The sequence below is a fragment of the Platalea leucorodia genome (genome assembly GCF_965183815.1).
Source record: "Platalea leucorodia genome assembly, chromosome: 4".
NCBI classification, from domain to species: domain Eukaryota; kingdom Metazoa; phylum Chordata; class Aves; order Pelecaniformes; family Threskiornithidae; genus Platalea; species Platalea leucorodia.
The window spans coordinates 110,727,826-110,751,941 of NC_138826.1; the positions used below are offsets into that span (position 1 = coordinate 110,727,826).

At 48.2% G+C, this 24,116-nt stretch overlaps 1 protein-coding gene across 1 annotated transcript in view; it reads left to right on the top strand.

Moving 5' to 3' along the window:
• Positions 1 to 512: 512 nt before the first annotated feature.
• Positions 513 to 24,116, top strand: part of CELSR1 (cadherin EGF LAG seven-pass G-type receptor 1) — a gene marked incomplete at both ends in the record, with an annotated part of 173,206 nt that continues 149,602 nt past the window's right edge. The window contains one exon of the mRNA XM_082308675.1: positions 513 to 3,708. Within this exon, the coding sequence (XP_082164801.1) occupies positions 513 to 3,708 (3,196 nt within the window). The remainder of the gene's footprint in view (positions 3,709 to 24,116) is intronic.

Genomic DNA, 24,116 nt, shown 5'->3' on the forward strand with positions numbered 1-24,116 from the left:
CCGCCGCGCTCCGCGCAGCCTGCGCCGCTCAGCGCCGCCGCGGAACCGAGCGGGGCGGCAGGGACGGGACGGGACGGGGCGGACCCGCACCGCACCGCACCGCACCGCTCCGCTCCGCTGTGTCGCGCAGCCACGCGGGACCGCGCCGCCCGTGGGTGGGCCCCGCCGCAGCGGCGGGGGGGGGCTTCGGTATTTAATTTTCTTTTTTTTTTGGCGAAGGAGACGAGCAGCAGGTTTATGCTAATCACCCTCTCGGGAGCGGCGGTGGGAGGAGGAGGAGGAGGAGGAGGAGAGGAGCCATTTTGAACTCACTTCAAAGTTTAAGGTGGAAAAGTTGGAGCTCTCCAGCCCGCTGCCCGCGGACGGGGACGGGGCGCGGGGCGCCGCGCCAGCGGGGGCGGCAGGGGGGGCCGAGCCGGCGGCTGATGGATGAGGGCGGGCGGGCAGCCCGGCGGGTGGATGGATTGTGCGGCAGCCCTCTGCCCGGCATCGCTGCCCGCTGAGCCCCGGAGATGCTGCGGCTGTCCGCCGCCGCCTGCGTGTCCTGGGCCGCGCTGCTCTGCGCCCTGGCGCCGGCGGCCGGCGGGGAGCTGCGGCCGCCCCGCGCCGCCCCGCTCCTCCACCTGCCCCCGGGGGCCGCGGGGCGCCGCGCCGCCGCCGCCGCCGCCGAGCCGCCGGCCCTGCCGCCCGCCGGGCGCCTGAGGGCGGCGGGCGCCGCGCTGCGCCGCGCTCCGCCCGCCGACCCCCGCGGGCCCCGCGGCGGCGGAGGGCCCTGCCCGCGGCGCGCCCGGCGGCGGGCGGCCGCCGAGCCCCGCGGAGCCGCCGCCGGCTGCGCCCCGCCGCCGGGGGAGGAGGGCGGCGGGCGGCGAGGAGCGCGGCGGGCGCGGAGCCTCAACAGCCCCCCGCAGTTCCAGCTGCCCAGCTACCAGGTCTCCATCCCCGAGAACGAGCCGGCCGGCACGGCGGTCATCGTGCTGCGGGCCCAGGACCCCGACGAGGGGGAAGCCGGCCGGCTGGCGTACTCCATGGAGGCGCTCTTCGACGAGCGCTCCAACGACTACTTCTCCATCGACGCCGAGACGGGCAGCGTGGTCACCGCCCGCAGCCTCGACCGGGAGACGAAGGACACCCACGTGCTGAAGGTGACCGCCTCCGACCACGGCTCCCCGCGCCGCCGCTCGGCCACCACCTATCTGACGGTGACCGTGAGCGACACCAACGACCACGAGCCGGTGTTTGAGCAGCCCGAGTACCGGGAGAGCATCCGGGAGAACCTGGAGGTGGGTTACGAGGTGCTGACCATCCGCGCCACCGACGGCGATGCCCCAGCCAACGCCAACATGCTTTACCGCCTGCTGGAGCCCGGAGCTGGTGACGGGGTCTTCGAGATCGACCCGCGCTCTGGGGTTGTGAGGACCCGAGCCCCGGTGGACCGCGAGGAGGTCTCCGAGTACCACCTGGTGGTGGAAGCCAACGACCAGGGCAAGGATCCGGGACCGCGCAGCGCCACGGCTATGGTGCACATCACCGTCGAGGATGAGAACGACAACTACCCTCAGTTCAGCGAGAAACGCTACCTGGTCCAGGTGCCAGAGGATGCCCCAGTGAACAGCCAGATACTGCAGGTGCAGGCCACAGATCGGGACCGGGGCAGCAATGCCCAGGTGCACTACAGTATCGTGAGCGGCAACCTGAAAGGCCAGTTCTACATCCACTCTTTCTCCGGCGCCATCGACCTGATCAACCCTCTGGATTATGAGACTATTCGGGAGTACACACTCCGGATCAAAGCCCAGGATGGGGGCAGGCCTCCCTTGATCAACTCCAGTGGCATGGTGTCGGTGCAGGTCGTGGACGTGAATGACAATGCCCCCATCTTTGTGAGCACTCCCTTCCAGGCCACGGTGCTGGAGAACGTTCCTCTGGGCTACTCGGTGCTGCATATCCAGGCCGTGGACGCTGACTCTGGGGAGAACGCCCGCCTGGAGTACAAACTCGTAGAGATGGCACCCTCCACCGGAGGTGCCCCTGTAGCAGGTGACTCTGGGTTCCCTTTTCAGATCAACAACAGCACGGGGTGGATCACAGTGGCTGCAGAGCTGGACCGAGAGACTGTGGAGAACTATCACTTTGGGGTGGAAGCAAGGGACCATGGCATGCCAGTCATGACCTCCTCAGCCAGCGTCTCCATCACTGTCCTGGACGTGAATGACAACAACCCCACCTTCACGGAGAAGGTGTATCACCTCAGACTGAATGAGGACGCGGCTGTGGGCAGCAGCGTCCTGACCCTGACAGCAGTGGACAGGGATGTTAACAGTGTTGTGACTTACCAGATCACCAGTGGCAACACCAGGAACCGTTTTGCCATCACCAGTCAGAGCGGAGGGGGGCTGATCACGCTGGCCTTGCCCCTGGATTACAAGCAGGAAAGGCAGTATGTGCTCACAGTCACTGCCTCTGATGGCACTCGCTTTGACACCGTCCAGGTCTTTATCAACGTCACGGATGCCAACACGCACCGCCCGGTCTTCCAGAGCTCCCACTACACAGTGAGCGTCAGCGAGGACAAGCCCATCGGCACCTCTATTGTCACCATCAGTGCCACCGATGAAGACACGGGGGAGAACGCGAGAATCACTTACATTTTGGACGATAACATCCCCCAGTTCCGCATCGACCCTGACACAGGCACCATCACCACCCTGATGGAGCTGGACTATGAGGACCAGGCCTCCTACACATTGGCCATTACAGCCCACGACAATGGCATCCCCCAGAAATCGGACACCACCTACGTTGAGATCCTCATCCTGGATGCCAATGACAACGCGCCCCGTTTCCTGCGCGACCGCTACCAGGGCTCGGTTTTCGAGGACGTGCCACTCTCCACCAGCGTCCTGCAGCTGTCTGCCACCGACCGCGACTCAGGCCTCAATGGCCGTCTCCTCTACACGTTCCAGGGTGGTGACGATGGAGATGGAGACTTCTACATCGAACCCACTTCTGGAGTGATACGCACACTGCGCAAGCTGGACCGCGAGAACGTGGCGGTCTACAGCCTGCGGGCCTTTGCTGTGGACAGGGGCAGCCCACCGCTGAAAGCCTCTGTGGATATCCAAGTGACCGTGCTGGACATCAACGACAACCCTCCTGTCTTTGAGAAGGATGAATTTGACATCTTTGTGGAGGAGAACAGCCCTGTGGGCTCTATTGTGGCACGGATCAGTGCAGCTGACCCCGATGAGGGGACTAACGCACAGATCATGTACCAGATCGTAGAGGGGAACATCCCTGAGGTCTTCCAGCTAGACTTGCTCAATGGAGACCTCACAGCCCTGATGGATCTGGATTATGAGAGCCGGACAGAGTATGTGATCGTGGTGCAGGCCACTTCTGCCCCTCTTGTGAGCCGGGCAACAGTGCACATCCGCCTCCTGGATCAGAACGATAACCCGCCCATGCTGCAGGACTTCCAGATCCTCTTCAACAACTACGTGACCAACAAGTCTAACAGCTTCCCCTCCGGTGTGATTGGCAAGATCCCAGCTCATGATCCCGATGTGTCTGACAGCCTGGCCTACACCTTTGTGCAAGGCAATGAATTAAACTTGCTCCTTTTGGACTCTGCCACTGGGGAACTCAAACTCAGTCGCGATCTGGACAACAACAGACCCCTGGAAGCCCTCATGAAAGTGTCGGTCTCAGGTAAGCAAGCGTTCGAGGCTCATAAAGCACATAATTCTGCTTGTCAGACCAGTACGGGGGCATGGGCAGAAATAACCCACTTGCAGTTTAGCGCGCAGCTTTCGGTTCCTGAGGCAGCAGGTTATCTGTGAAATTTTTGGAGAGGAACCACAAAAATGTATCAAGCCCATGTGCTGTGGATTGAAGTGGTGCGTTGAAGTTGTTTAGTAAACATGGATCACCAGGGTAAATAAATAGGAGTGTGCGTGGAAGGGTGTATACTCCCTCAGTTGAGGCAGTACCTTGGCTGAAGCTTTTCTGATGTGGTTGCATAAAGGTAATAAATGATGTAAGTTGCAAAGATGTAGGGAATGCACATGTATCTGTAATGCTGTCGCCCCTCCCTCTTTTTTTTCCTTTTAAAAAAAGAAAAGTTGAGATTTGGTATCTCTGCTTTTTTAGCAACAAAACATGTTTGTTTCTTTCTGCGTACCGGGAGGTTTGGCTGGTAGCTCCTTAGACCTCAGAGCAGTCTCTCTCTGGCGTGGCCCGGGTGGATATGACACTGGCAGGGCTGTGCTGGTTTGCATTGCTGGCGTGTGTTCCTGTGGTAATGGCGATGCTGAAAGCAAGGAGTTATGGCTGTGTAATACCTGTGTAACGCTGCTCATTGCACTGGAGTTGCTTTAGTCAAGCTAGGCGCAGATACGGGCCAAATGCAGCCCCAAAATCAGCGCTGTTGGGCGGAGGGAGAGGAGGGGAGAGGTACTGTGCCATTAACTTCCTCAGAGAATTTGTGTCTCCGTGTGTGTGGAGACTGTTCGTTATTGTCCTGTATATACTGTTTTATGAGCACATGTATGCTCTTACAATATTATTCTTTTTCTGCTCTGTTGCTTGTTTATCATGGAATTACTTTTTATGCCTCTAATTGTGGCATCAATCATGCAATGAGTGATTTCCTCTGCAGGTGCCACTCCATAAAGTTTACTGTGGACCTGATCCCATACTTCTGTTGACTTTCAGACGTTTAAGCAGATACATTCCTTGCCACCTCTCTCTGCAACCTAAAGCTAATATTTGTATTCTTTCTGAAAAAAATAGCTGAAAGTACTAGGTACATAAAATGACGCTTTGGGAGATGCTTCATTTCAGATGATTGTATTAAAAAATTAATAATCAAACTGTGGCGTAATCCTGGCAGCGCTTGTTCAAGTAGTCATGGCCTGCAGCAGGGCCTCGGGGGAGCAAGCCGTGCTCTCCCTTGTGTTTGCAGGCTTGAGGTCCTTTTTGCTTCAGAAAAATAAAGTGATATAACTGAACTGATTTAATTTACTGTGCTGTCACCTGACAAGCCACTCCCGTTTCTTCCAAAATGCTGGGGGGCACCTAATGTGGTAAGGTAGCTCATAAATGCCGTTTCCATGTCCTGTGAGGACTTGCAGAAAAAACAGACAGTTGGCTTGTGACCTTAAAGAAAAACATTCGGATTAAGGTGCAGGTGATTGCGTGGTCATTGTCTGTCTGAACCAGTAGCTCTTTATCTAGTAGCAGAAGATAAGAACTCGACTTGGAGCAAGAAGCTTGGAACAGATGTTTCGGTAGACTAGATGAGGAGAGTGTTCAGAACAGAAAAATAGATGACGTGAACTATTCCTTTCTCAATCTAATGATTTACTCAGTTTAAGTGGATGAAATCTCAGGTAGGAATGAAGACCTCTGTTTTCTTAAGTAACAGAAGGTTGATCATTCAAGCATCGTTTTCATGTTTGGTGAAGGTATGAACTTTGAAACTCTGCTGTGATGTTGATCAAAACTGGCTGTCCGCTGCACGTCTGGAGATATTTGAAAGATTAAAGCTTTTTATGGGTAGGATTTTAAAATAATTTTGACAAGCACTGAACTCCATTTGACGTTAATTTGGAGAAGTTCGCTGTTTGGAAATTGAAAGGGCAGAGTCTAGCAGTGTGTGATCCTGTCCAGGAAAGTCTCACCTGCCTGCTTTCTCTGGTTTATCTGATGCAGTCTTTAAAAAAAAAAAAAAAAAAAAAAAAAAAAAGAGAAGAAGCTCAGACAGAAGTACTCCACAGGGTTATCTCTAAGTGTTGCAAAATACCTGCAAATCATCTGCTAAAATGACCTGCCAGTTAACTGAAAAACGTGTCTATGGAGTAGCCATTAACCTCTCAACCCAGACAAACACAAAGTCCTTCCCTACTCACAGCTGCTCGTAGGTCAGGGAAGGATTGGAGCTCTTTAGGAACTTGGGGAATTTGATCTATATATGAGTCGGAAGTAACACTGCTGCTATAAAAATCTTATTTCCACCCAGCGATGTGTTGTGCTGTGGAGGCATGGGAGTGTATGTGATGTTAGTGAGGAGCTGCGCTACTCAATTAAATTAGTTTGGGACTTTGATACTTGGCTAAACCCAGCGTTTTTTCATTTGATTTGGGGATTATTTAAATAAGCATGGTAATTTTGGCCTTCTGCATATACACAAAGCCTTAAGAATCACTAAAACCAAGCAAATGAAGAGAATAGACTTTGTAAAACCTGAGAACAGCATGCTCGGCGTTTAAAACTTACCTTAACCATGTAAACATCGTCAGAAACATCATCAGAAGCTACATGGGACGGTGGGCAGCGCTGGGCAGGCTTGGCACATGCGTGGCTCTGCCTGCGCCCTGGTGCCGCGGTACCTGCTCGGCTGTGCCCCCGCAGCTGGTCAGGACCCGGCCCACCCGAGGGGGAAAGAGTGTGGGTGGTGTGGGTGTGAGCATTTTGCTTTGGATGGGGAGGGAGCTTTTGAAGTCGGTCTCTTTTGAAGTGGATCTCTCTGGGTGCCCTTCTGCCCATGCCTGTTGCACAGAGCTGTCTGAGTGAGCAAACCGGACCCCTTTTGAATGAAACTAATCCAGATGTTCTCCAGGGGTGCCCCAAGGGGTCCCTTAAAAAGACACATTTTCCTTTTTCCATTGTACCTTCAAGGCTTTCTTACAGAAAAGCAGAGCTTGGCTTTATATTACCATGCCTGCACATAGCATTGTTAGGTTTATGTTGTTTTAACAACTGGGGTGAAGTCTGCACCCTGCTGAAATCCTGCCCTTGCTTTCCAGGGGGGCAGGATTTTACTCTGGGCTTCTGAAACAGGTGGTCATGAGTCAGTCAGTCTGTGATTTCTTAGTGTTATTAATAAATATATGGCTTAAATTGACAGGGTCATTAAAAAGTCAGTTTTTGTCCACAGTGATGTTCACAATCAAATCACATTGGGATTGATCTGGTCAAAAAATGGGTTAAACATTGCTCAAGTCACATTGCATTCGCCCATGTTAAACATTATACCGTGGTGTCTGTTGGTGCTGGCGGGGAAGGCTGGTGCTAGCCTCAACCTTGCACAAGTGTTGCACAGGTTTGCCTGGGTATCGCATTGCAAACGCTGTGGCACCTGCTTGGCTGTGCTGCCACAAGCAGTCCCACTTATCATCAACGCCAGCTCGCTGGGATACAATAGATGTGTGCGCAGACTCCTCTGGGAACCCAGCCTACTTCACCAGTGCAGACAAAACCCAACCTGACTGTATGCTACAGCTTTCGAGTGGTACACCTAAATGTAAAATATGGTATAACATACAATTTTGGGAGGGTAGTGCTCCTCAGGAGAGCTGGTTTCTGCAGTGAGGGATAGACACCCAAGCATTTTTGAGGGCATGCAAGCTCAAGTATCGCCTTTTACATTTCTTTGGCTTTTAATCTCCAGTGGCATTTAGTGAGGTTACTGACTATCAGCAAATACAAATAAAGATAGAACTCGTTTGTGCTGCAGTAAACTTGGGATTTTTACTCAAGCCTTGTTAAAGGATCTTCATTATTATTGTAATTTAAAAGTCATTATGCTGACGATCCTGATCTCCAGCTCTGTGCCTTCTCCATACAAATGTAACAGAAGTTGGAATACTTTGGTTTAGCCCTTCTAATAAAAAGGTAAGGCCACAGCAGTGCCTGGGGTGCAAGGCATGGGGGGGGAGGGGTATTTGTGTGTGTGAAGAAGATTTGAGATTAAAGGGAAAAGAGAAGCTCGAGAGAAAAGGCGTCTCTAAGCGCAGGAGCACCTTTGGGCACGGAGGGCAAGCGCAGGGCGACCGCTCGGGATGCGGGCCGGGCGTCTCAGCAGCATCGGGGTGCACCCTGCCCTCCTGCCCCCGCCTTTGGGGAGTGGGGCAGATGGGGCTGCTGGGGCCTTGTGAGTTTTGGGGGGCAGATCCACAGGGCAGCCACTTCTTTTAGGGGTGATGCTTCTGGCTGCCTGCGAGGACTTGCTTTCAGGGTCAGCGAGGGGCAGTTGGCACCCGAACTGCTCTCCATGGACCTCTCTCCAGGGAAACACATTCCCGCGCATGGCTGCGGCAGGATCCCTGCGGGTTATACAGTTAGGAGATGATGGAGGCAGACGGACGGAGGCTCCTCTCTCCCTCCCTCCGGGTGGAAGAAGGTGTGTCGGTGTGTCGCGTGGTTGCGGGGCTTTTGCATGCTCCTGTTCCCCGGGTCTTTGGGCGCTTGCACTTTGCGCGTGCATCCTGCGCTAAGGGGAGAGAAAGCAGCAGCTCGAAGGCTGCAAAGACCAGGGAGGCAACGATGAGGGACCTTGTTTGGAAAGGTGGTGTGATACTGCGAGCTGTGAGATTGCAGCCCGCGTTGTTACTTGGTGTATTAAGTGGAGCTGAAGTGAAGGATGAATGGTCAGTAGCAGTGGTTTTGAACACTTACGTTTATTTTCCTAAAAGAGAAAAGCAAGAATAGTGCCCGTCATTTTAAAGTTAGGGTAGCTTCTGGATCTGCTGTGGCTACCTAAATCCTTTATTGTGTCCATTTAGGTTTTATATGATATTCTTTTCTGTAGGTGAGATGCATTTTAGATGTGCGTCTCTCGAGCCTGCAGGAATTTGACTTTCCCTCTTCAGCTGTATGATCTGTTCCAGCCGATAAAAAGCTGCGGCTGCCTTGTTGCTTTTGTACGTGCTTCCTTCCACTTCATCCGTGGGTTTCATAGGAGTGGTGTATTTTTGTTTCAAAAGACAGGAAAATGTCTGTGGCTAGGAGAGGAAAATATTTAGTGGGAGGCTGACTGACAAAATAACTTTTTACTGAGATAAAAGCTATCTTCTGCATGGAAATAAATAAAATAGGGAGTTATCTGCAGCTCAAGCTACTGTAAATAAGCAATTTCTTTGCTAAAATGGTTATTCCGAGTAATAAAAAAAGAAATGTTTACCACAGCACACTTTAGAAAGTAATCGAGATGTTTTATCTCAGATAAAAGCTATTTTGTCAGTCAACTTCTTTCAAAAAATGCCGCTGTGCAATGTAGCTGTCACTAAAAATGTTTGTTTCTCCCTGTTTCTGTCTGTGTGCAGTGCAGGCTGTATATTCCCATTTTTTGTTACACAGTTTTCAGCAAGATATTTCTACCTTAGTATGTCTTAGTGGTTGAAGCATACAGAGATGGCACTTCTTAACCTCATCCCACAAAGTGAAACTTTGAATGATAAATACTAGAGGTCACAGTCTGTTCCTGGAGGAAAAAAAAATAGTGTGTATCAAAGCCCTACATAAACCCCAACTCAGCAATGCTGTTTAAAAACCCAAGCGCGTGTTTGTATTTGCAGCATCTTCTTGTTAAGATTTCTGTACAAGCCATTGGGTTGCCCTGATTGAGAAGGTATGAGAAATGCCTTATTGAGCTTGCAGGGGGTTTTGGCTGGTTTTGTACGCACTTCACTCAGTGTACCGATAATTTTTTTTTTTTTTTTTTTATTGCCTAAATGTTGATGCTTTTCTCAGTGATTTCTGGCAAAGAGGGAGACTTTAGGATAACAAGGAGAAGGTGTAAAAAGAATGAGACTGAAGATGTGAGAGGGAGAAAGATCTACTAGGCTTTACTTGATAACCAAATCCCAAGGGACAGAAATTAAATTTAGAGAAGTATGATGGTGGGATTGCCTGGAAAACTTTTTCCCCCTATTTTCAATTATTTGCAAATGAGGAGATAGTTGTAATAACCATTTTTAAATTGGATTAGTAATTGTTTTATATTTTTTGATTACTTTTTATGCTTCAGGGTATATTAATGAATTGGTTTCCTTGGTGTATTCTCTTGCTGTGATTTGCTTCCTTCTTAGAAGTCACCGAAGTGCTCTTACTTCTGACTTGCACTTGTGGGTTGGGAAGAATTCTCTTTTGTTCTGTTGTTCTGGTCACACGTTTCCTTGCAGTTCAGAATTGGTTTAGGCTGGGGTTGTAGAGCCTGCTGCAAGCTGCCAAATACAGAATAAACATGAAATTGTTGCCAAGGGTAATGACAAAAGAAGCCTTTGTTTAGAATACAGGAACAGTTTTCTAGGTTTGGATGTTAGGATGATAGTAAACCTGCAGTAGAATTAGTGGTGGGGAAAGTAGGTGATGTGCAGCAGTGGGATTTTGTGCTTCATTGTCTCCAATATCCAAGCACTACCTGAGGAAGTGGCTGGCTCCTGATAACGTGTATAATTTTACATTTGCTCACTGAATGGTCCATTTTCCTTCAGTGTATATACTTAGTATCTTGAAACTCCCTTTCATTCTTGCCTCCCATCTTTGAGCTGAATGGATTTTCTCAGACATCCCATGACTGAGGAAAGTAATTGCTGGGTTTTAAAGTATGACATTAGGTGAAGGTAGGTAGTATACTCACCACTCTTCTGGTAGGGGTCTTACTGGTGGGACCCTTAATGGATGCTTGGATGGGAACCCAGGCATCCTCACATTTCCACCAGTCTGGTCAGAGCGTGGCCCTTGTGTCTCCCAGCATTTTCAAGGGAGGGTTGAGGAGACTCATCTGTGGTCTCCTGCCTGCTCCTCGGGGTGTGCTGCAGGTCTGCCAGACACCCCTGCAGCTGACGGGTTGTCTCCAGCGTTGGCTGGCTGGGTGCTCAGGGTTCATGGGTTCAGGGGCATGTGATAGCACGCAACACCTATGATGGTGTTTACAGTTCAGCCAGATGTGTAGCTGCTGCATACGTTGGCATAGCTGAGCTCACTTTCGTCTGGTTATTTTGGGTACCATCAGCGATGACTGCACGGTAGCATGGCTTCGGCTTGCAATTTCACTGGGCCCCTCGATTCCCTTGTGGGTCAGGTGAGACTGACACAAAGATTGTGGGAACGTGTCTCCCCTAAAGTTGGGAGCAGAATTACTTTCTGGGCAGGAAACAAGCAAACGTGAAGCAGAAACCTCTTCTAAACCTACATGCTACAAATTCCTTTTCAATATTTAGCAGCGTAGGCAACTCTACCTGTAGCGCTCATGCATGGAAGATGAGTAAGGGGAGGATCAAGTGTCAGACACATGATCTGCGCTCTCCATGCCTTCTCCCTCTCTTTTATAAGCCCTCAGGATTTTGAGAGCCAGTTAGTGGGGACAGACTCACTACGTTTGAGTGCTTGAGATAACACAAGGTATCTGCTGACCTCAGTATTGCTTAATTTACAGGATTTGGGCAACTGTCTCTCTTGGCTTCCTTTGGCGTACTGACTTGTATTTCCAAAAACATCTATGGAGAGTCTCTAGGAAATGTAGGAGGGTTAGAAGAGCTGAAGATATTCAGATCAGATCTACTGACACTTTTTGGCAGTCTTCCATGTTATAGTCTTTCTGTCCTGGTTTCTGTGGGAACGATGATGTTTTTAGGTAAAATAGTACTCTAGCTACTCTTGACATCGACTTTGCCATTTAAGAAACAAGTACAGCAGTGCTGCCTTTTATGAATGATAGGCTTTTTTTGTTATCTGCTCCATTTTTAAGACTATTTGGCCAAAAGATTGCGTAAATCAGAGTACAGAACGAGCTGATGATGGGCTCAGTTCTTCAAAGCCGTGTTCACAGTGGCGGTCCACTTAAAAGAAAGAACATCTGAGACCTGATTAAATTCAGTTTTGCCACTTCGTGTTTCTGTGACAAGTGACAATTTTATTATTCCCCCACCCCAGTGCAACTCTTTTTCCAATGTTGAAAAACACTGAACTATTTATAGATGTAACACAAGTTTCCAAAAGGGGCAGGATGTAATCTTCATGGAAAATTTTGAAATCTGCCGTTGAGCGATCTCTTGTTTGTTTGGCAAGGATTTGCCTAACACCTTTTTTTGTAAGACCCGGGTGCATACGCTTCAGTTGAGATTTCATTGCAATGTGTTGATTTTGTTGGATTGAAACAGCGTAATCAAAGGCACAGCTTGGCTCTTACAGAAAGATTTGTATCACCTACCATGATCTGCCCAAGAAATCAGGTATCTCTGCAAAGGTGGTCATGTAGGTTGCAGCCATGATTGGTTGATAGGCAGGAGGGCAGCTGGCTGGAGATGCCCATCTCACCCCACTGATTGAAGAGGGAACATAAATTACGGACTTGGGCTAGGTGGCTAAAGTTCAGTGGGATGAACCCACCCTGAATGTGTGTGCCAGGACAGAAGGGTTTGTTTTCTTTTGTAGCGATGATTGTACTTACTTCTGTTACAGCAAACTACCTGTAGTAACAGGCTTAGCAGACTAGACGGAAAGGATGGGGGAGGCTATAATCTGCAGACAGGAAAATGTTTTGTCATGAATAATGTTAGGAGAGACTTTAAATATTGTCAAGAGTTTGAGTGAATGAGGGGGGAAAGTATGCTTTTATGGGGATTTGGCATTCAACAAAGAAATAAAATTTTAAAATACTTCAGAAAGATTATATTTGCACTTGAAAAAAAAGCAATTGGACAGAAAAGTGGGATTTGCTGGAGAGAAAGGAAAACTTGGGCTTTGTTTCAACAAGTCGTTAATGCTGCTAAGCTGTAACCACCTTCATATTTATTCCAGTATTTACACTTGACAAGCACAAAAAAAGCAAATAAATGAAACGGTAAACCTGTAATAAATCCTCAGGGGACCACATAATAAACATAGACATGTTACACTTATCAAATACAAAGGAAAGTAATCTGTTTTCAACACCATTGCCGAATGTGTGATAGATGCTAAATTCCATCAGGTCTCCAGCACTTTTGGAAATGACGCATCTGGTCAAAATATTTCAGTGCTTTCTAAAGGAGGGAGAAGGAGAGGCCATCATCAACAACCATTGTCAACACGGCATCTCCTGCCTGCTGTGGAATCTGTGGGCTAGGTCCAGTTTCAGGGAGAAGCAAAAGCACCTGGACCCCACCAAAAGGGGCAAAGCAAGGACTATATTATCGGATTTGAGTTTCACAGACATGATGGCCAGCACCTAGCAGTCTGTCTTTGCTGTTAAATCCCAACAGGCTCTTAGGTTTGGAAGCAGATGTACTCAAGATGATTCTCTGTAGCTGCCATGCCACTGGAGCACACATCATGAGTGCAAAGAGCTGCTGAATCAGTTGCGTTTGCTCTTTCCTTTCACAAGCTCCACATCAGACTCCTTGACCCTATTCAAAACTGATGTTCGCAAGTCATTGAGTTTATTGGATTGAAGTGTCATAGCACTTTTGGACTTTTCAGGAACCAGCCCAGCCCAGCCTCTTATTTATTTGTGTGCTTGCAGTCATGTTCATGCTGGGTCTGATTCTGAAGGAGACCCTTTAACATCCAAGCTGTGATTTTTATTTTTGAAATGTATTTATTTATTTAGCTGTCTGAATTTAGTTTAAATCATGTAAAAGCTGTCCGACACTAGTGCATTGCTTGTTTTGGCAGTGCGTGATTGCCAGCCACCAGCCACTGCAGGCGCAGCTCAGCATGGCTAGGAAGAGGCGGTTGGCGCCTTTCGCAGCTTAGGTCCAGTAGAGGAGTTACACCTAACCATCAGATGCCACAGCGCCTCGCTTTTAGGCGCCTGTTCCCTGCAGCGGTATCCTGTTTTAGGCAGTTAAGTGTCCTATGAAGTGGGAGTACTTGAAATACCATCCCACTACAGCTTGGGCACTTCACTCAGCATAGCGATCAGGACACTTAGCGAGGGCAGAGATGGGATGGGCTCCAGCCCTTGATCTCAAAGCTCTTACTGTGCTATACATTAAAGAGGAGCCGAATAAGGTACAGAAGCTGTTGTGGGACTCACGTTTCCCATCTCTTAGGTAAGCGCCATAAGCTACAGGGTCATGCTCATACTTGCAGGGCGCCGGAGAGGAGGCTTTCTGGCTCATGTTCATGTATGTGGGCACCTCCGCTTCAGTCGAGCAGCGGTGTGGGCAGTCTGGCTTTGACCCTCAGCTGCCGGATTTTGTTTAGGCCATAATAAAAGCTGGATCATGAACCATTCAGGCCACGTCAGGACTAGGTCAGTTCTGTCTGTAGCCAGGGACTTGGCTCTTCCCACCTGGGAACTCAAAGGCAGAATAAACAAGAACCCCAGGGCTTTCCAGGGAATACTTTCCTATTGATCAGAGCCGATTTGTTTGTCTTCTGGCTTTAACTATTTGTAAATGTATTTTGCTTTTATGTGGAGCAGCCCCCAGAGGAGCTGAAGGGTCAGTTATGGAAGGATTCACGGGCTCAGGCTTAAATTACGCTGCTAAATATCCAGAGTTCGTCCCGTCTTCACCTACTGTTTAATCCTCTTTCTCACTGCAGTTTGCCATGATGATAGACTTGCTAGTAATTATCAACATGTTGCTGCTTGTCGCTTGGATCCTGTGGCTTTTCCCGCAATGTGCTCGTTGACGCTACAACTAGCTGACATTGTCCTGACACATACGGTAAAGGTCTCTTGGCAGCAATGACTGGATTGAACTATCCCGTCGGTTGACTCGGTTTCCCTTCTCACAGGGTGTATTTCTGCTGTTGGCCTCCTTTTATTGGCACAGTGTAATTTAGCAATGTATGCTCTGCATGATGAGCTCTCCATCTGGCAGATAATTGTCTGCTAGTTTAAATCCCATCTTAACTTCAGTTTCTCGAGATCATGAAACCTGCTGGTGCCTTCTGGTTGGTTTTGCAGGCTGTTTGCAAAAGGATTCACTACGAGCTAAAGCAATGTGGGCAAATATCTGTGAGTTTTTTTGAATGTTAGGTAACACAGGTTAACTTTTAGGTCCCCTTTACTAAGCTACCCAACATTATTCTGCATTGAGTTTGGCAATATAACGCTTGTGTTTGTTGACCAAGCTGCTGACAGCAGGCGCTGGTTGTTTGCACTGGTTATGCAAAGTGGGAACCCTGGGTACGTTTTAGGACCTGGTGGATGTTGAAAGCTTGTTACACAAAACACGCTGGTGTTCCTCTTCCCTTCTTGCTTATCTTCTTCTCCCCTCTGCCTTTGCGTTCATTGGATCTGTTCGCCATATGCTGTTTTGCAGCGAGGTGCCGCGTCTGTGGAGTTTGCCTGCTGCAAGTTTGTACAGGGCTGTGCACAGCGGAGACCTTGCAGGGACTGCTTTTGTAATATCTGCTGTAAATGATTAGGATAACCACCAGACATTGACTGATCGACATCCCTGTGAGATAGCCAGGTACAGAAAGCGGTGGTGGGGACCGCCCCAGGTGTGTCCGGCAGGCACGGGGAGCCGGCTGGCACCTGCCCACCAGGCATGGTGCTTGCCAGTGGTGTGGCAGCATCCTTTCTGACTGCCTTCCCTCTTGCCTTTGGGGAGGCAGGGCAGGTTTCCCATCCACCCCTCGCCCTCTTCTGACCACTGTGCTGTTACTTGCTATTAGGTGGGTTCACTGGCCCAAGGCAAGGGGCAGGGTCTGTCCCTTCCAGGGGTGCCCCATGAGATGCCCCCAGTGAACCGGTGACAGCCGGTTCATCACCCATGCAGCCCTCATACTTCCAGTGGCTGTTGTGGGGTTGTGACCTCAGTGGTGCTGGCTGTCAGGTGCAGCTTCCAGAGGTTTTGCAGCCACAATCCTTTGACCCTGTCCTTACACAGGGTCTCAGGGGCCATGGCATGAGGTAATGATGGTCCCACAGAGGTTTTGCTGCCTGGCATGGGCAGTTGCAGAATGGCTGTGGCCAGCCCCAGGTTGCGGGGCACAGTGCACACTGAGTGTTGGTGCTTGTTGTCTCTGCAGTCCTTGGGAGAAATACCTGTACCCGTGAACTGGGAATTTGGCCCAGTTTGGGTATAAATGGTGACTTTGGGTTTTTCCTATCCCTTGTGACACGTTGCAGTCGCCTTTACTGACTGGTGCCTTCATGGCCCCCTTATGGCTCAGCTAATAACGGTCTCTGGGTCTTTATTCAGCGTTAAGAAGCTTTAAACTAAGACATTCCTATTTACTACCAACAGCATTGATGGACATGACCGATTAATGGCAATAAACTCAGGTGAGACCTGAGAGACGAGGATATTTTTTTATATTGTATGCAGTGAAGTTGTTTGTTTTGTATGAATGAATTTTACGAACTTTTGTACGGTCTGCTTTTAAAATATATCCCTTGCCAAATGGTTGGGGATTTCTTAAGCTGAGATGACTGATTCATTCCTTGGCTCAGCCAACGTACATCAGTCTGCACTGAAGCTGAGGTGCTGAGATGATCAGATAAAATTACCCGAATTCTTCACACCACCGGTGGCAGTTGAGCATCCATCCCTTCTTTTTCCTGGGGGAACGTCCTCCAGGAGAGGCTGTTTGCATGCTCTGAGGTGGTGTCAGTGACTCCCTGGGTTTTTGCTCTGCATCTCCTTGATCAGACTTTAGCTGTCAAAAGATTCCATTGCTCTTTTCAAGGCCTAAAGGGAAAGTAAAGTGACAACTGTGATGGCCAATTTGAAAGCTTTCTCAGAATGGAAAGTGTCCCATGGGGTAAACAACTTTACTCACACTCTACACATCCCATTCTGATCATGTAGGATGGCATTTCACTGGCTTAGTGCTGTGTAAAGTTGGGATCTTGTGCATTTTCAAGTATTTAAATGAACTTATATAAATGACTAATGATAAGAAAAGACTAATTAGATTTTATTCCTGTGCTGAAACTGAACTTTAAAGAAACCATTCTGAGATTTCAGCAGTTATGAAATTCGCAGTGTTGTTCATTGCATTGTAGAGCCTTTGTGCTTACTGCTGTAGTCATATTACACGACATTGCCTAATACCCAGCAAGGCGTATTCTTGGCTCATTCAGCAGGTAAGGCTCCCTCAGGGTCACTGAATCCCTCCATGTACTCAGCAGAGAGCTCAGCCTGATGATTTTATGGCCATGCATCTGCGTTTGCATTTCCAGTGCCTTTTCCTTTTTGCAGTAGTTTCCCCTTTTACGGTACAGTGCTTATGAAAAGCAGGGCTCTGACTAGTTTTGTGATCAGTGTCATCCCTCCCTGCTTCCCGCTCCTGGCAGTCAGCAGCTAATTTGCAGGTGGTCTGTCCTGGGGATGGGTTTTTTTGCTGTTGAACACCCGCTCCATCCTCGTGGTGCGGTGGGAGAGGCCAATGGGTGTAGGTACCTGGCAGAGATGCTCAGGTTCTGGGGCAGGGGCTCGAGCTCGCAGCTGAGAGCTGGTCCTCTAGCAAATGAGATGCTGATCCATTAGAGCTTCAGGGTAATTTAATCACTTTTGGAAAGCACAATAGTTAATAATCCCACACTAAGAAACCTCCACTGCTTCTGTTCCTTATTAGACATCTTAATTAATTTCTTTTCCGTTTCTGTTCTTAGGCATTTCGTAGCATTTAATTTTCTCTACAATGATTTACGAGTCACAAAATCTCTTGGAACCGCTTAGCCTCTGAGTGATGGCGTTTCAGCACCTCTTGCATTTCCCTCGGTTGGATCATGTGTTGCTGCTTGTTTAGAGGCAATGCTGCCACTTCCCCAAGGAAAGCAATATATTGTTATCTGGGTGTGATGTGCCAGGACCACGCTGCCCTCTCACTGGAGACAGGCCCTCCAGCTACTTCGGTGGTATTTAAAGTGCTTACCAAATACTGGGATGGAAGATTATTCCATTTTGGGTGACTTACTTTTCTTGTCCAGCCAATGTCTATGTGTCTGAGTTGTTTCAGAAAGATGGAAGCAACAGATCAGCTGAAAAATACGTCGGTGCACGGGGCTTCCACCGCAGGGGTTTGTTAAGTGGGATGGGTTTATTAAAGAAAGTGAGGTATTACATGCTGTTGTACAAGGCACTGTAAATATCTCATCTCTGTACTATTCTCATAGTTCCTTGTCAAGAAAAGTTAATTTATATTGTAAAGAGGACAAGTTGGGGAACAGAGAATTTGTTTCACTGGAGGTATCATTTATGGTAGAAGATTGCATCTTTCGTATTGCAAAATGAAAACCAAAGAGGACTATGATTGCTACCTACCACTCTGAAGTATTTATGGAAAACAAAGCTAAGAGCAGGGCAGTTTAAAGGAAAAAGTCTGTAAGTGAACTGACTCTCAATAAATTTAGGTGGGATGTTAGAAGGCAGTTCGAAACCTTTAGGGAAGCAAATTTCTGGAAGAGCCTCTCTGTGAAGAGATCCAAAGCGGTGTAGCTGGATTTAAGATGAAGCTTGATAAATTAATGAATGCTTGATAGTTTATGAGTAGTATTATGTATATACAACACACTTCCTTGAGAAGCTTCCTTGAATAGAAAATTGAACTTGTTGGTGGGAAAATTATTTCCCATTCTCTTTTTGCTGCAGAAATTAAACACACATATTAACAAATTGTAAATGCATTAGCCCTTTGAACTGCCTGAGCTTGTGTAAGTTGTTGTGTGTTGATAACAGCATTGCTATCTTCTCCTAAACTTGGTATCAAAAGAAGATAAAGAATCCACAAGGCAGCATGGTTCGGCAGATAAATGAATGGGGCTGGAAGTTATTTGCAAATGTCACAGGCTGCAAGTTGCGGCAAATCTGAGCCAATCTTGCTTCTGGCTGTTACAGTCCTTCCCTTCCAACACCTGTATGACCTTGTGCTGGGCTGTTTCCATGCACAAAGTTGCTAAAAAGCCAACATGCCATTAAAAAAACCCAAAACAAACTTCTGACTTAGCATGAAGAAACAGCTCAGTCCATCAAACGAGTATCAGAGACAGTGCAAGGGAGGATGAAAGTTGATAAAAAGCCAAACTACCAATAAAAAACAAACAAACAAAAAAAGTTCTGACTTAATGTGAAGAAACAGTTCAATGCAGTATGAGATGAGTGCCAGGGCAGAGGAGGAGAGGGACTGTCTCAGCCAGCCCTTAGATTAGCTTAGGGCTGCTGTGCATTTGCAACCAAAGCCTAAAGAAAAATACTCATTTTTGTTGGTTTTTTTTTGAGCAGGATTTTTCTTACCTTGTCCTGGAACAGTTCAGCATGGTTGGACAGGTACCAGGGATGGTGTAAAAGAGGAGGCAGTAATTAGGAGGGTTTAGGCTCTGCCCTTGGCTTGGTGGGTTCTCTACTGCTTCTTCTTGGAGGAGATTATATGTTTGCCTATGCTTGCATTTTGTTCCTTCTGGAAGGTAGAAAGTCTCTAGAAAGTCCCTTCAACACATGAGAAGGTTATGCTCTCCCTCCCTTAGGCCTGCATGGCCACATTGACTCAAACTAAGGGGAGAATTTGTTCCAGTGCTCTGTGTGCAATACTCGGCACCTAACCCACGTAGGCAAGTGTGTCGGCACTCGCCACTCTCTTCTGTGGGTACAAAACTCCTGGCTTTCATTTGTGTGAAGTTGTGCCACCTAGAAGTTCTACAGCTTGAACCTACCACAGATTTTGTGATGCAAAATGCAGCTGCATTGTGCTAACATCAAAACCATAGGAGATTCAGTAAACATGTTTAAAAACACCTGTCTTGGAAACACACAGCGCAAGAAAATATTGTAATAAATGAATGTAAAGATAAACACCGGAATAATTTTAGTTCTTCATTCCCTGTAGATTGCTGCCTTTCTAGGTTTGTTAATAAAAAAATTAACAAATTTTCATTAAAAAGGGTAAGAAATTCTCTGGTAGTAAGAATTTTGCATTGAGAAAGTGTATTTGAGCTCTGGCTTAGTGCTTGGAATTATCTAGGCACTACTGTAACTGATAAGTGAATGCTGATAACCCTGTTAATATTTCAAGGACTCTTTGCCACTATAGGGGAGCAGTCGGTAACTATCACATTCCTTTGCATTGCAGGACAGATTTTTTATTTGCTATCTTAATGGTGTTATATACATACAGTTTTTTCGAGCTCTGTTCACCTTGTCTTGCAGCAGCTCCTTGGCAATCAGCCTCATGAACTCTTTAAGATGCTTCTTACTCACAGCAGCTGGGCTCATTGCCTGCCCTTGGTGTGGCTGGGATTTGGATTGCAAATTCCTGATCCGAACAAAGAGGGGGAATAGAAAAGGCTGGTCTCTGGCCTCTCTCACGCTTTAGGAAACCTTGCTGGCTCATAACATTGGCTATACTTCAAAAAAACCAAAAAAACCCAACCAAACAAAAAAAACCAAAACCCCCCACCAAATTTCTATCTTTGCAAAGACAGGTGCAGCCCCACCAGTAGGGACATTGCTAGACGAGGGAAGAGAGAGGTGGCTCCAAGGAGGCTGCTGGGATTTCATGTTATCTAGAGCTACTTCGAGCCTTGTCCACACTTGTTCCCTTTTTCTCTTTCCCCCTACTTTGTCTCCTCAGAACCACAGGGCTGGAAATCAATGTTTTTAGAAAAGACAGAGGGTGGGAAAAAAAATGGATGGAGACAAACTGTGTGTGCAGGATGCATCCACATGCGTTCCCTCACTGCGCTCGTCCGCTGCACCCAAAGGCCTTACAATCTGAGAAGCAGCTTGCTGTAATTGCTTTCACGAGACAGTATCAACTGGGTAGGATTTGGCCTGTACTGGCTTGCGTTTGGTGAGGAGCAGAGGAGATGAGTCAAACTAAACAGGGTGACTCATCAGAATCGGGCTCATGCAATGGTTTGTGTGTATAAAAACGCTCGGAGTTGGGAAATGGGCTGTCATGGTCGTGAAATCATTATCTCCCTTTGGTTTGCCACTCTTCAGAGCTGTTGAAGACCTGTAAAGTCTGTGTGAGCCATAGTCAGAAAAAAGTTGACTGCTTAGCTGCTATCTAATTCCCCAGGGGCTCTGGGCAGGGATGCTTATGTTACTGCGAGGCAGCTGCCGAGACTGAACTTGTGTCCTTGCACCTGGGGTTCCCTTTTGCCATCTCTGTCATCGAAGGGAACCAAAAAAGCTGAAACCACTCGTTTGTGTGGAAACGTGTACAGAGGACTTTGCACAATAGGCAGCGCTGGGTTAAGTGGCCTGTGATTATTCATCGGTTTGGTTTAGAAAGTGTGGCAGTTGCTTCCCTGAAGCCAGGCTTGTGTAGCACAATGAGGAAAGCTGCTTTCATGTCTCCTGAGCTGTGTTTTGATTTAAAACCATCCTCCCTCTTACTCTTCTCTCAAGCGTCCTTGTGTTAAAGATATTCACCACATGCAGAGATCCCCACCTCTCTTGTGGCATAAAGTCACAGGTCTTCATCTTAATGGACTCGGAGGAGCCAGGTGAAGGCAGAGGGAGCGTGGCCAGATGGACACCAGAATTACTGTGCTCCTCACCCTGGGATTTATCGGAAGAAATCCAGTCAGGGACTCTTTCCTCCTGCAGGAGAAACCCTCTTTAAGAGGTGAACTGGAAGGTAGACCCAGCTGCGAAGCCCTGGGTGGAGAACTGGGTTCGATCTGCAGATGAGAGCTCCTGCGGACGCAGAGCCGGTGCGGCGGCCGGGAGCTGCCGCGGGGGGCCCGAGGGCTGTGCTCGGCGGGCCGGAGCCCCAGGGCTCCCTCACACCGATCTCTGCAGACAGGAACAGTCTCATAAAAATGTTGTCCTGAATGTAATATGCAGAAAACCAGCCTCTGGGAAAAGCTGGTGCTCATCAGAGAAGTTTTTTGGGCGTATCCTGCTCCGTGAGTGAGTTACAATTTCTGTGAGGTACAACACACCCTTTTTGGATGTGTGTGTTAGTCAAAAAGTACACTGCCTTCCTTCTGTTTCAGGAGAAACGAGTCTGAAGGAGAGGCAGGTAAACAGTGAAAGAGGATCTCCTGGCACGGCTCATTTTGGGGCTAGGAGGCCGCACGGGGACTGGGATTTAGCTGGGCTGCCTGATTCAGCACCATGTGTAGGTAATTAAGGTATACCCTCCAATTAGCCTAAGCAGCCCTTTTACTGATGTGTGAGATCAATGAGCCCAACTGCCGTACAGATAGCAGAAAATAGTCTGGATGATTTTAACCACTGTTTTGCATGTTTAAGTAGTTTAAAGTTAGAAAAGACCTGCCCTGCTAATGTTTACAGAAGCTCATTAAGCAAGGCAGGGATGCTTGCCTGCTCCGGAGGCTAAATGGCAGAGCTTGGCTGGGCCGGCACGGCTCCCTCTGCGCCATCCCATCCCGGTGTGGCCAGGATCCGTCCCTGCAAGCGAGCCAGCTTGGCAGGGCACTACTGCACTGGCCAAAAACTGCACCACGTCCAGCGCTGACGCTGCTGCAGGTGATCATATGCGGCGCCTTGGTTTTTTTACTACCATAAGCATCACCTCTCAGACCTGCTAAATTATATGAGGCCAAAGGGATGTCTAAGCTAATATCCCCGCTCTAGCTCTGCCTAGTAACAAGTACTAAGAAAAGAGTATGAGAAACAGGACAAGTACAGACTGGTCCTTCCCTTCTTGCACTGTCCCAGCTCCTGGCATGCAGATGTTTAAGGGCTTTTGGGGCTACAGGCTTCCCCTGGATCATGGTGTTAACTCGCCGTGGGGCAAGTCAGTGCTGCAATCCGTGGCCCCCTCATCTCCCAATTTGTTTAATCCCTCTCTGAGTTTTCTGCTTTCCCCCGTGCCTGATCACAGTCCCCACTGTTCAGATGCACACACTTGCAGAAACTGTTTTCTGTTAAAACATGTTGCCTGATCATTTCACTGGGTAATCTTTAGTTTTTATATTGTGAGGAACAGGGATTATTTGTTCTTTGTTCCCCTTTTTGTTGTGATTTTATATTTCCTTGTCCTGCCTCCCATTAGCCATCTGTCTTCCCATCCTACAAGGCATGCTCCTAGTCTTGTAACGTACTGTGAAGATCATTTCTCCAGATGTGCCTGACTTGCCCAGGAGGATCTAAATAAAGCATCCCACTGTAAATGGGTGTATTTGTGCCCAAACCATTTCCAGGGAAAGGTCATGTTACAGAGGTGGTAACTGTCTGCAGTGTTTTAAGATGCGTTGAGCATCGTTTTTCTCTGCAAGATTTTTACTGTGTTTACATCATTCTTTAAAACTTCTTTGCAAAACGTGCAAAGCTTCGGCCACAGAAACACCCTGCTGCTGGTGGCTGCTAGCTGCTGTCTGAAGAGCAGCAGGGTGCCCTATCTAGTTTTTTGTTATTCACTTTGCTCATCCCTCTAACTGGGGTGTTTTGGATACAGCTAATACCCATTTCAATACACAAATAGTAGCTATATTGCCTCTCCACTCATGTTAGAGCAAAGCTTAATCACGTATTTCAGAGAAGAATAAAGAATCAGGTGCAGCCGATGTATTTTTACATCTTTATTTGTATTTGTTGGCAGCCTTTTAGCCTGCAGATTGCCAACACAAACGTGGGCAGGAGAGCTGCGCTGAGCAGGGTTTGCTCTCCTCCCCGCACTGCAGGTGATACAGGATAGCCGTGACCTGGGCTGAGTTTCTTGTCAAAATTAAGATGTTTGTCCCCATTTGACTTTTAATTCCATTCGGGCCCATCTCCAGGTAATTAATTGCTGGTTGTAGAAACAACCAGGAGAAGGGGAGGGCGGGAGATACCCGTGACTTCAGGGTCTCTGCTCGCCTTAAGCCAGCGTGTGCGTATCACACCTGCCGAGCTGACCCCTGCGCTGGCGGCAGCGCTGGGAGCAGGGACCGTCCTGGCTCTCTCGTCCCTAGGGGAAGAGCTCGACTCAAGCTAAACATTTCACTCCATTTGTCAGTTTATTTATTTGTTTGGATACTTTTGCTATTATAACCACATTAATTGTGAGTGCATCTGAACCTGATACTTTACTTGCTATATGAATTGCCTTTAAATCGCTAAGGAAGATCCCTGTATTTTCCTTTAACGACTAATGCTGCCTTCCTGGTTGGGATTCTGCTTTGAGGTGGGACGTGTACGGCTGCCTGGTTTCTTAGACCCCTTGCTGAGCCCCCTTTGATAGAAAGACCAAGGCAAGTGTACGTGGCCAAATTTTTTTACAAGAGCTCTTTCCACTGAAATCAGAACACGATGAATTTCTTTACTGAGCCAAAATCAGTTCAGGAAAGAAGATTTCTGTAGGCTTCAAAAAAAGACCAAAGCAGTGAGAATACTATCTAGATAGCATAAGGAGTTCAGGGCTTTGGGAGCCTCATGGTGCTGGGGAAGGGGCTCTTCATGGGGGCTCTGTCACCAGCCCATTGGAGAACACCTTTA